The sequence below is a fragment of the Pecten maximus genome, chromosome 14 (genome assembly GCF_902652985.1).
Source record: "Pecten maximus chromosome 14, xPecMax1.1, whole genome shotgun sequence".
Lineage (NCBI taxonomy): Eukaryota > Metazoa > Mollusca > Bivalvia > Pectinida > Pectinidae > Pecten > Pecten maximus.
In genome coordinates, this window is record NC_047028.1 from 10,384,332 (window position 1) to 10,396,869 (window position 12,538).

Here is a 12,538-nt window from a genome sequence, read left to right on the forward strand (position 1 = left end):
TGTGTGTACTATAAAGTGTTATCTTCACCTGCAGAATACTACTGTCATACAGTGTATGTAAGGGTCAAGGTGATTGTACATCTAGGGTCTGGCAGACAAAGCACGTGATTTACGTGTTGTATATACATGTATGTGTAACAGAGACAGGTGTTGATTGGTGCATTCTATCTATGTTATCGGCTATATAATAACACATAGCACATGTTTCTGCTCGTCACAATAAAATTAGAAAAAAAAATTGTGGGGGGGGGGGGGGGGTGCTTGCTCTTTATCTGTTACTGTACAAAAAACTGCCTTGCTGTAAATTGTGATACATTGAATGAGGGGCAAAGAGGAAGGATATGCAAAAGGTAGTGATTAGAAGTATGAGTTGAGTTTTACTTAATATCGTAAAGGATATTGCAGAGTGTAATGGCCGACACCATCAGGTGAAAACATGTTATTCAGTAAACGTGCACAGAAACATTTTCACACAAAATTAGTTATTCTCTGACGTTAATGGAGGATAAAATAATGCGGGGATGTTGGCAAAAGTGAAATTTGTCGTTTTCAGTACAAGTTATTACATATTTCGCTGTTCACGAGGCTGCACTGCAGTATTCTCGTTCCATGAAAAATGAATTATTTTCTTACCTTCACGTGTGTTATCCTGTACCTATGTATTTTGTCAACCTATCGAGTTTTTTTTTTTGGAGAAAACTTGCGAGAAACATCGCAAAACCACATTCATTAAAACATGGCTTTACATAATGCATATGGAATCTAGTCCTATACATACATAAGTGTTATTAAAAGTATATGTTGTGATATATATTCATTAAATGGGACTATAACAGGCTAATTTGACATCATACTGTCGGTGATAGCATATTAGTGACAGTCACAAAAGTATACTTACCTGTATGGTGTTGTTGGATTCCGTACAGATATCCGTTAGGCGAAAGCTGCATGTCAGCAAATCACTCCGTACAAAAGTCGGTATGTGATACTAGTAGTGAATCTCATTAGTTTAACAGGCAAATGACAATTTCAGTAATATGATTGGAGAGTCCCCATCTGTTACCTGGTAAAATCCAATACTGATAGTAAACGGCCGATAAGGTAGCACATTTTCGTCCTTACTTTGTGCTAATGATACTATTAACATACATTTGGTGTTATCGGTCTAATGTAATTTTTGTAAATAAAACTGTTATTAACTAGAACTGTCGCCAGGATGGCTGACTAATACCCCCGCAATCTGCACGAGTCAATGGTGCAATAATTTTGAGAAAAAGAAAGTGGCATGCACATCTACACATGGTTCTCTATATTTGTGTGAAGTTTCATTGAAATCGGCCCTTCGGTTTAGGAGGAGTTGTCCGGACAAACTTAAAGTTATGGTTCTTAGCGGAAAACCTGTTTATAGTGACCAGTTGCCATAGCAACCATAATTTTGAGAAAAAGAAAGTGGCATGCACATCTTCACATATTCCTCTATATTTGTGCGAAGTTTCATTGAAATCAGCCCTTCGGCTTAGGCAGCAAACTTAAAGTTATGGTTCTTATCGGAAAACCTGTTAATAGTGACCAGTTGCCATAGCAACCAAAATTTTGAGAAAAAGAAAGTGGCATGCACATCTACACATGGTCCTCTATATTTGTATGAAGTTTCATTGGAATCGGCCATTTGGTTTAGGAGGCAATCTTAAAGTTAAGGTTCTTATCGCAAAACCTGTTCATAGTGACCAGTTGCCATAGCAACCCTAATTTTGAGAAAAAGAAAGTGGCATACACATCTACACATGGTCCTCTATATTTGTGCGAAGTTTCATTGAAATCGGCCCTTCGGTTTAGGAGGAGTTGTCCAGACAAACTTAAAGTTATGGTTCTTATCGGAAAACCTGTTTATAGTGACCAGTTGCCATAGCAACCATAAGGTGTTTTGAGAAAAATAAAGCGGCATGCACATCTACACATGATCATTAATATTTGTGTGAAGTTTCATTGGAATCGGCCCTTCGGTTGAGGAGTTGTCCGGACAAAATGTGTCTACAGACAGACGGACGGCCGGACGGCCGGACGGACAACCTGATTCCAGTATACCCCGGCCCCCTAACTTCGTTGCGGGGGTATAATTATATACAGTGTATAATCTTAGCGGTTAATTCATATCTAGTTTTACAATTTGATATATATTTTGTATCTTTTTACTGTATGAAAAATGTACTTTAGTTTCTTATCCGTGATGTCATTGAAATGGGATTTTTTTTACTTGTACTATTTCTGACAAATTGCTCATCCTCAAAGCTGAACAAAAATAAATGCTTCTCTATCATAAATTCTGTGTACTATCTTGTACTTTTCTATTCTATGTCGCTTGTATGCTAATGTTGGCATATTTAATCTCCTAATCTATCTAGACAGTCTAGGCCGCTGCACTCTTCTAATTTTATTATATATTATTTTTACCATATACTGCTCTAGTGTATTTCATCTGTCTCCTCACAAGACATTTGGAGATGCAGTCTAAAATTGGAGAAGTCTCCAATAAAGGCAAGCACAGAGTTGTCTTTCATGTGATCATCGAAGTGAATGGTTTGTCCCACCACGACTCCAGCGTCCTTTTTCTTAACCCATGTTTGTACCTATACTGTACGATTTGAACATTTCATTCTTCGATTCCCCAGATGGTGCAACACATATATTTACTTTTTTCTTGTGTGCACCTTAGTAATCCACTCATAGCTCCATTTCCCCATTACATCCCAATCTTTCTTAACGAGTGTTTTTTTTCTGGTTCGGAGATTATCTTAAAAGATTCATATGGATTTCAACATCGGACCGAGAAGGCCACCTAGCCGCACCCATGTCCGTCCCAGGGAGCTCTCCGGCCCTGTGGACGTACCGGATGGATATAACAAAACACATCTAATGGGGATACAGTCTCCTCACGTCGCCTGAACACAACAACTGCCTTAAAAGGAGACTAAAACCCGTATGCCAAACCAAACCATCTAAAAGATTTTTATGTTGTCGGCAAATAAATGTCTCGGCGTAAAAAAAAAGTTTTTACACGAATAGCAGACTGCACTTGCATGAAGTTTGGTTTGGGTTGGTTTGGTTTATTTTGTTTAACGTCCTATTAACAGCTAAGGTCATTTAAGGACGGCCTCCCATGCGTGCGACATGCATGCCTGCGGTATGTTCGTGTTAAGTCTCCTTGTGATAGGCCGGAACTTTTGCCGATTTATAGTGCTACCTCACTGAAGCATACTGCCGAAGACACCCAACAGCACACCCCACCCGGTCACATTATACTGACAACGGACGAACCAGTCATGAAGTTACGATCGGACAGGACATTTGAACAGCGGTATGGCTAGTATTATGTAACAACTTTATGTCTGGGTCTGCTTGATAAGATTCGAGTGAATGCTATTCTGCTGATAACCAAGGCGTATGACCTTCTTGTGTATTCGTCTCGCTCTATTGTCGCAGCAAGACAAAAACACATCGAGATACTTGATAAATACAACAGCATCCCAAACGTTTATTGCGAAATATGTGTTTGCTGGGTTTATGACTCCGTGAACGGCCAGTGTCATGTTGAGGCGGGGCCTCATTGTAGTAGTTGGTGACTACCTCGCTGAATATCATATATGAGAGTCCATCGCATGTCAACCAGAGCAATGAAGGTAAAGTATCTCGGCAAAGGACACAATCACGACAGCACAGACCGAGAACCACAAACCTTTGCTGAATAGTACAAAAGTAAAATTACCCATAAGTAGGGTCCATCACTGTGCTATATAAGATGATATAAACTATATACATGTAAATAAGACTAAAGTCAATTGATAAAAAATAATAACAGAACCCCAAAAAGATGTTGTAATATACTTGGTATTTTTCTTCGAAAATTGCACATACATTTCACTTTTCACGGTGTTCACACATCCATGTGTATCACATACATGACATGCATAATTTACAACCATAAACAACACATATATGTTACAGCTGTAACTACCCCCACGATCCTGTAACTACACTACAGCTGTAGATACCCGACACGACCTGTAACTACAGCTGTAGCTACCCGCCACGATCCTGTAACTACAGCTGTAGCTACCCGCCACGATCCTGTAACTACAGGTGTAGCTACCCGCCACGATCCTGTAACTACTCTACAGCTGTAGATTACCGACACGACCTGTAACTACAGCTGTAGATACCCGCCACGATCCTGTAACTACTCTACAGCTGTAGCTACCCAACACGATCCTGTAACTAATCTTCAGCTGTAGCTACCCGACACGATCCTGTAACTACACTACAGCTGTAGATACCCGCCACGATCCTGTAACTACTCTACAGCTGTAGCTACCCGACACGATCCTGTAACTACACTACAGCTGTAGCTACCCGACACGATCCTGTAACTACAGATGTAGCTACCTGACACGATCCTGTAACTACTCTACAGCTGTAGCTACCCGACACGATCATGTAACAACACTACAGCTACCCAACACGATCATGTAACTAATCTACAGTTGTAGCTACCCGACACGATCCTGTAATTACTCTAGTTGTAGCTACCCTACACGATCCTGTAACTAATCTACAGCTGTATCTACCCGACACCTGTAACTACTCTACAGCTGTATATACCCGACACGATCCTGTAACTACCCTACAGCTGTAGATACCCGACACAATCCTGTAACTACTCTACAGCTGTAGATACCCGACACGACCTGTAACTACAGCTGTAGCTACCCGACACGATCCTGTAACTACAGCTGTAGCTACCCGACACGATCCTGTAACTACTCTACAGTTGTAGCTACCCGACACGATCCTGTAACTACAGCTATATCTACCCGACACGACCTGTAACTACAGCTATATCTACCCGACACGATCCTGTAACTACATCTGTAGCTACCCGACACAATCCTGTAACTACACTACAGCTGTAGCTACCCGACACGATTCTGTAACTACAGCTGTAGCTACCCGACACGATCCTGTAACTACCCGACAAGATCCTGTTACTACAGCTGTAGCTACCCGACACGATCCTGTAACTACACTACAGCTGTAGCTACCCGACACGATCCTGTAACTACCCGACACGATCCTGTAACTACCCGACACGATCCTGTAACTTCTCCACCTTTCTGTGAATTATACCACAGGCGTCTGCTTCTGGTTAGTATCAGTAGAAAACTTATTAGCCCCTACTCCTACTCTGGTTGATGAAATAGGAGTAGGGGAAATATTTTTTTCTTTTTTTTATACATACCAGAAGTAGACGCCTGTGACTATCGAATACAACTTGTGTAAATAATCAGTGACACATATTACACATACATTTCTTTGTAACCCGGACACGTGTAAACCAATAATGTTGATAGGGCATTTCTTACTATACCAGCGCAAGTCTACATTTTATAAGTGTAATCCGTGTCAATATACATATCAAAATGCAGAAAGATCAACAGCTTTCAGTATACAAAAACAAAAATACTTATGCCTGTCAATTTTCATTACACAAACTAATCATCATCACCTAAAGCAGTGGAAATATGCTGCCATATGCCAAATTTTACACGAATGTTTATAAATGTAAACCTCATTAAGAGGATAATCGTGTATTGAAATATCAGTAATGAATTAATCCTTTAAGATTAATAATCATTGCATCTGTCATGAAGTCGTGTAATTATGCATTATATACATCCACTAAAGATTCACTTAGTGTATCTTGTGGGTTTTCTGGTGGTATTTTCTGGCAGTGTTGTATTACTATTTTACTGATTTTAAAATACTATTTGCCGGTTATACGTTTCGAGACCAGCTTTGGTGTTAAATCATTCTAACATCTAAATATGAACAGCTTATGATTTAATATGAAGGTTTCTGATGTTTGAATAGTTTTTAAAAATCTGATATGGGATTCCTAACATGCTTGACATGACTAGTAAATTGTATGGTGCCGAGTAATTTTCTTCATTTTTTAAAAATAAATACAACTATACTCCACTTCTATCTTTAAAACAGACAACTCGATGGTTAAAGAATTGTCCAGTGTCGTTCTTGACAAGCATGCATACGTTATATCTACATTCAAGACATCGGTTAAAATTTCATTTAGCTTGTTGTTAGTCCTCATACAGAAAATAACAAGTACATTATACACCTTCATCATGCCGAACAAGTCTTGTCTTGATAAAACATATGGGTTTCTTACTAACTAAAAGAAATATTCATTGGAATAATTCGTTATGTTTGACTACATAATGAAATTCTGACTTTCCCTTCATTACTGATTTATACACATGAATTACAAACACATATAGATATACATAAGGTAAGATCTAGATTATTGAGGGGGCATGATAAACACATCAAAATAATAATATATCTACAGTTATTGTGTATGGGGAAACATCCACCCATACCTTATTGCTGCCCTTGCAACAGTTTTGTTTAATGTTAACGTCGCCTCAATATACTTTGTCTCATTAAGCCTGATATATTTGGCGCAGTGTTTACTTCGCCTCAATAAGCCTAATGTATTTGGCTCAGTGTCAACTTCACCTCAATAAGCCTGATGTATTTGGCTCAGTGTTAACTTCACCTCAATAAGCCTGATGTATTTAACGCAGTGTTAACTTCGCCTCATTTAACCTGATGTATATTGCTCAGTGATAACTTCGCCTCCAAAAACCTGACTTGTTTGGCTTAGTGATATTTGGCTCAGTGTTAACTTCACCTCAATATACCTGGTGTTTTTGACTCAGAGCGAACTTTACCTCAATAGACCTGATGTATTTAGCTCAGTATTAACTTCGCCTCAATAGACCTGATGTATTTGGCTCAGTGTTAACTCCACCTAAATTAACTTATGTATTATGGCTCAGTGTTAATTCCACCTAAATTAACTTATGTATTATGGCTCAGAGCAAACTTCGCCTCAATAGACATGATATATTTAACTCGGTGTTAACTTCGCTTCAAAAAACCTGACTTATTTGGCTCAACCTTAACTTCGCCTCAATAGACCTGATGTATTTAGCTCGGCGTTAACTTCATCTCAATATACCTGTAGTATTTGACTCAGAGCGAACTTCACCTCAATAAACCTAATGTATTTAGCTCAGTGTTAACTTTGCCTCAATATTCTTTGTGTATTGTGTGCAGTGTTAACTTTACCTTAATATTACCTGATGCATTTTGCTATCAAATATCTTTTTTTTCAGTTTTGATGTTAAAGTTTGTAGCAAGTATTATTCTCTCTTTTTTTTCTTTTTAAAGAATAATGAAAAAATGTGTTCACTGAATGCAGAAATATCTCTGCCCTTTCTTGTTAGTCCTTTATATTAACATTTAATATCATTTTCATACAAACAAAAAGTTGTATTGAACGGAAATGATTAATATTCCGAACTAAGATCCTTAACTAAAATATATAAAATGTAACATTTGTTTGACTAGACAAATGAAATCCCTGCCTTACCAATCATCAGTAAAGCATGCAACAAGATATCAAACAAGAAGTGATATTGGTATTAATTATAGATATTGAGAAGTCATAACCAAATTCAAATCAACAATATACATGTGTGTATAAGTCTACAATTGAAATACTGAAAACCTCCTTGTATGTGTATTAAAGTGCTAAACTGCAGACTTTAATAATCATTATTGAAAATACACCAAGAATCTTCCAAGCAACTATTAACTGAAAATTGTGCTAGGATATTTCAAAGTTAAATAAATTGAGGCTTAATATCTTTAATTGATTTAATTGAAGTATAATTTACAAATGTTACATACAGTAACTGGTTTTTTTTACAACACAGAGACCAGATGATGGTAGATAAGGCAACTATTAATTATTTACAAGAGAAATTCTTTGACAAATACAAAACTACATTAATCTGACAACAAAAACATATACAGCAACACAAATCCATACCCTTTGATCAATGTAAATTATACATAGTTTATCCGCACTGTAATCCAGACCGTTCTAAAATCCTTAATAATAAAAACTAATTGTGTCAAAATGAAAATCCAGATCAACACAAACAATTATGGCTACTACATTTAAAATCAATCTCGTACGAGAATCTTTCAATATCACAACAATAGCAATACAGCCATTTATCAAAACTACTAGCTAGGTCTATTACTAGGACACGACAGATCTAGAATCATATAGATGCTGAAGCTGGGTAAACCTTTTAATTACGGGCCATTTCAGTAAAATATCTTCCCCAACTGGAGGACTCCAGGTTTGTGAAACAGCGACCACAAATAGAGGTGATTTAATTCAAACAGCAATATATAATAGGCTAGATTTTCTCCAGCATCCACCATACATATGTATATAGAATTTTACTGTCTCTCGATTCCTCCATTGGATATGTTTTACTGGAACAGCCCTTGATGTCTATAGACAGTTTGGCAGTCTATTGCATGACCTAATGTACTGATATTATTCAACTTCGATGAAATACATAAAAAAAAAAGAATTATAATAATTGATGTATTAAAATATCACCATTTTTTTTTTAAATCACAAAATAATGCAATGATAGTCTGACCACTTGAACACATTTATTTTTTCTATATCTAACATATCCTTACCTGAGGAGGAAACACAATGTTTAGATCAACCAAGAAAAAAAGTGTAATGAAAAACTCAGTCGCTCGTTCTATTATGTCACTAAGATGTTTCCTTGTAACAGCCGGATGTTCTCTTATAATACTCATGTGTTACATTTCTCCATTCACTCTAGTAGATATGTGACAGTATTCAATAACAAAATTGGTCCCACATTACCGAAGAGATTGGTGACAGGTTTTTAAAAAAAAAGTAGTATTAGATGATCATCTGTTTCCTTTTTCCAGGCCTTACATATATTTAACGCATTATTTGACAGGAAAAAATCCCTGACTATGAAAACAAGAGTATCACACAGAATAGTTATGGTCTACATGATTACTCCCACTACTGTTACAGTTTTCATCTTGTGAATTTTTTTAATTTAACTTTGTTAATTGATATTATTTCCCATTAATACGACTACAGTAGAATCCATTAAGAAGTCTGATAATTTCATAATGCTTGTTCAAACATGACTCCTTGGGAACACAGTTGTGTAATTTTTTTCAATATTTCAAGAAATCTTGTAAAAGTGATAGTCTCCTAACAGAAGTTGTCTATAGTGAACATTATAACTAGAGGCCCATGGGGCCTGTATCGCTCACCTGTGAACATTATAAAAATGGTTTACCAATACCAGGATAAAAATACATTGTGTCAACATATATCATGTTCATTAAAAAAAAGTATCCATATTAAAGATGTGGAGATTGAAAACCTTCAGATGTACTAATTATGAAATAATTCAATTATGACAATGTACATACAAATTTAAATATAAGAGATAAATCATTAGCAGCACAAACCATATTACAATTAGATAGGGCGTAGAAAATAGTAATTGTCTTCTTTTGATACATTTTAAGTATTTTGTTAACTAGATATCTAAAATTCTACAAAAAGACTTGCCCTAAAACCTCCTCACGAATATCAAATTGTGAAACATCAAGGTATCGATGAAGTTTCCTAGAAACTAATTGTAAGACCACACTTAAACACAGGTGTTGTGAATACCAGCCTCAAACTGCTCTCAAAGCTGAGGTTTTAATTGATGACGTCTAAAGAATAATTTTATCAAAACAGACGATAGTTGGCAGGATACTTGACAAGTAGCCAGTTGCTGAAGTGGCGGACACAGTGATCCCAGCCTAGGGAAGTGTACATCTGAAAAACATACATAACCTAGGTTAGTCATTCTAACATACAAATCTATTATCACATGTTACTTATTTTTTAAGATTAAAGTGAAAAGTTAATTTTATGGTGATTTATTTTTCCTGTGTCATTAAAATATTTACAATACAAGGTGCAGTCTAAAAATACATAAACCCTGTATGAGGCAAGATGTAACACTGAGTGAAGATACTACTACTTACATGATTACTTCACAGCCCTTTCTGCCTCTTGTTTTAAGTCAGGATCAATAAATTATCAAAACCTTATATGGGAGGAAACTGGTTGCCAGGTAAATAGTGTGTGTACTATCCACTATTTCCTTCGAACAACCTGGGGTACAATACAAACTTTAACCTGAATAAAATCTCAAATATCTCCAAATCAGCTTCTACAATATCATTGAGACAACCTGTGTGCTTCCTTCACTCATAGTTAATTTTATCAAAACATTAAAAGAATTACTTTAAATAATATAAGTTCAAGTTTTATAAGCAAATGTAATACAACATATAGTTTTTAAGTGAATGTTATTATCTGATTCTATGATATAAATTTCAGTTACACATACCTCAATACATTTTTTATCAGTTTCCTTCATATTTTTATCCTCTGTTTGTTTGAGCAGCATTTTCAAGGCACGACCATATTGCTTGTGATAAATTGCATGACGAACTGAGAACGTGGAGACCTGAAAAAATATATGATAATTTGTCAATAAGCATATGCAGACTTCTCAGATTTCAAAACATTTTATATTTTGCATAACAATGTACAAGTTTGAAAGAAAATAATAAATTCACATTTCTGCTAGATATTACAATTCAATATTGTGAATCCATTCTACAGTATATAATTTTTTTTTTACAATAAATAGATCACTTTTTTGAACTCACAATTTATTTGAAAAAATAATTCTAAAAATTACAACCACTGATAATTTCCTATATTTAATAATAACAATACAATAATTATTCATGGTACCAAATAAATTATTTATTAATCTTATTAAGTAAGATGCTATTCAATCTCAATCAGATACTTAACAGATACTTTCCTATGACCATTTAAACCTATTCAGAGAGAACATTGATCATTCTAACCTTTGCATCTGTGAGATCTGCCCACTTCTGTATCTCAGATAGAGTATCCTCCAGATCCTTCTCTGTAACAGTAGGCAGCTCGACAAACTGTTCACCCTCCTCCTCTGACTGAGTGTGCTCCACAGTTGTCTGCCCCTGCTCCAGCAGGATGTCAGCCTGGGCACAGCCCATCTTCACCATTGCTTCTATCAGTATCTCTTTCTCTTTATCCATCTCACTGTGGGGAATAACAGAACAGCTATCAAATTACTGATATGGAAGTGCTTTAAATAAAAATAATAATGGTAGACTTAATTTATTCTTGTTAACATAATGAGCATATAGCTCGTCTTGTATATGGTCAATATTTTGTTCTGGGAGATTTTGGCGTTATATCGAGTTTTGCGAAATAACGAATTTGATCCAATAATGAGATAGGCCAGACATGTTTTAAGAAGGCATTGTTGGATCAACGTGTACCTTTTATATTGTAGAAATGATGTTAAAAATTCGCAAAGTATATACAAAATATGTTTTTATTATCATACAATTTGACATTTTAAATATATGTAGAAATAGATTGATTGCATCAAACACATCAGTAAAATCAGTCAAAATTATTCACGGCTAGGAGTCCGACGTCGACAATAACAACGATCATGTCACTGTAAATATTATACATGTTCAAAAAGTCGTACATTGTTTTCTGTTTTGCAGAACACTGTGAAATATTATTTATTTTGTTTTGGATAGATACACATTTGTCTATGTCACTTGATACAGTACTCGTTTGGTATTCTAAAAATTTGATTACATTTTTTATAGCACGCTTTGCTTCCGTGAATGTTGGGGGCGGGGTCATTTGTGTTTCCTGTCGTTCGTCGTCCGAGTCACTGTCATTAGTTTCAGTTACCGATTTCACGATTTCATTTTCAGGAATGACCTCTGTTGGTTGTAAATGTTTGTCCATGTCCACAAATTGTCTTACTGTAAGACATAATTCTGGATCTAAGTCCAGGTCATCTTGCACAGTGTTTAATAAATTCCCAAGTTCTACATCCGGGACCTCAAGTGATTGACATTCACTTGCTTCATCGTTGCGCGTGACTAAACCGCTGTGATACCAACAATAATGATTGTCTGAGGGGTCACGTAATCCCAGGCATTTTTTACAAATCTGATGGCAGTGTTTAATAGTAAAACTGGTGCTTCCTTTCTGTCTATGCAGTCGACAAGGTGTATCAATTGTTGTTTCCGATAATGTTTTTTTAAAACTCTGGATTATACCGGAGTCCAGAGGCTGTAAATGGCTGGTAGTCGTTGGGGGTAAAAAGTGGATTTTCACATTAGAAAGTTTGGGAATAATGTGGCTTGGGGCATTATCCATTATCAACAGCACATTTCTACGTTGACGCTTCATAGATGTGTTGAAATTCACCAACCAATCGTGAAAGAGGGCCGATGTCATCCAGGCTTTTTTGTTGGATGTGTAGTTTACATACAAGTTCACATTAAAATTTTTAAAACACCTTGGGTTGTTCGATTTCCCGATCACCATCGGTTTTATTTTTTCACTTCCATCAGTTACAACATAGTGCCACAGTAATACGATCTTTTA

The 12,538-nt window shown here is 36.1% G+C and overlaps 1 protein-coding gene across 5 annotated transcripts in view; it reads right to left on the minus strand.

The window, feature by feature from the left end:
* Nucleotides 1-3,867: 3,867 nt before the first annotated feature.
* Nucleotides 3,868-12,538, minus strand: part of LOC117342816 (tripeptidyl-peptidase 2-like) — a 36,780-nt gene continuing 28,109 nt past the window's right edge. Inside the window, exons 28-30 of one of the 5 annotated variants that reach the window (XR_004535903.1) lie at nt 10,410-10,529; nt 4,743-9,829; nt 3,868-4,418 (exon numbers count right to left, since the gene is read on the minus strand). Coding sequence is in view for 1 of the 5 variants with exons in the window: in XM_033905075.1 (XP_033760966.1) it covers nt 9,740-9,829; nt 10,410-10,529 (210 nt within the window). In the remaining 4 variants the exon portion in view is untranslated. Of the gene's footprint in view, nt 9,830-10,409; nt 10,530-12,538 lie in introns of all 5 variants that reach the window. The other 4 variants (XR_004535902.1, XR_004535901.1, XR_004535900.1 and 1 more) reach the window with 4 other exon arrangements.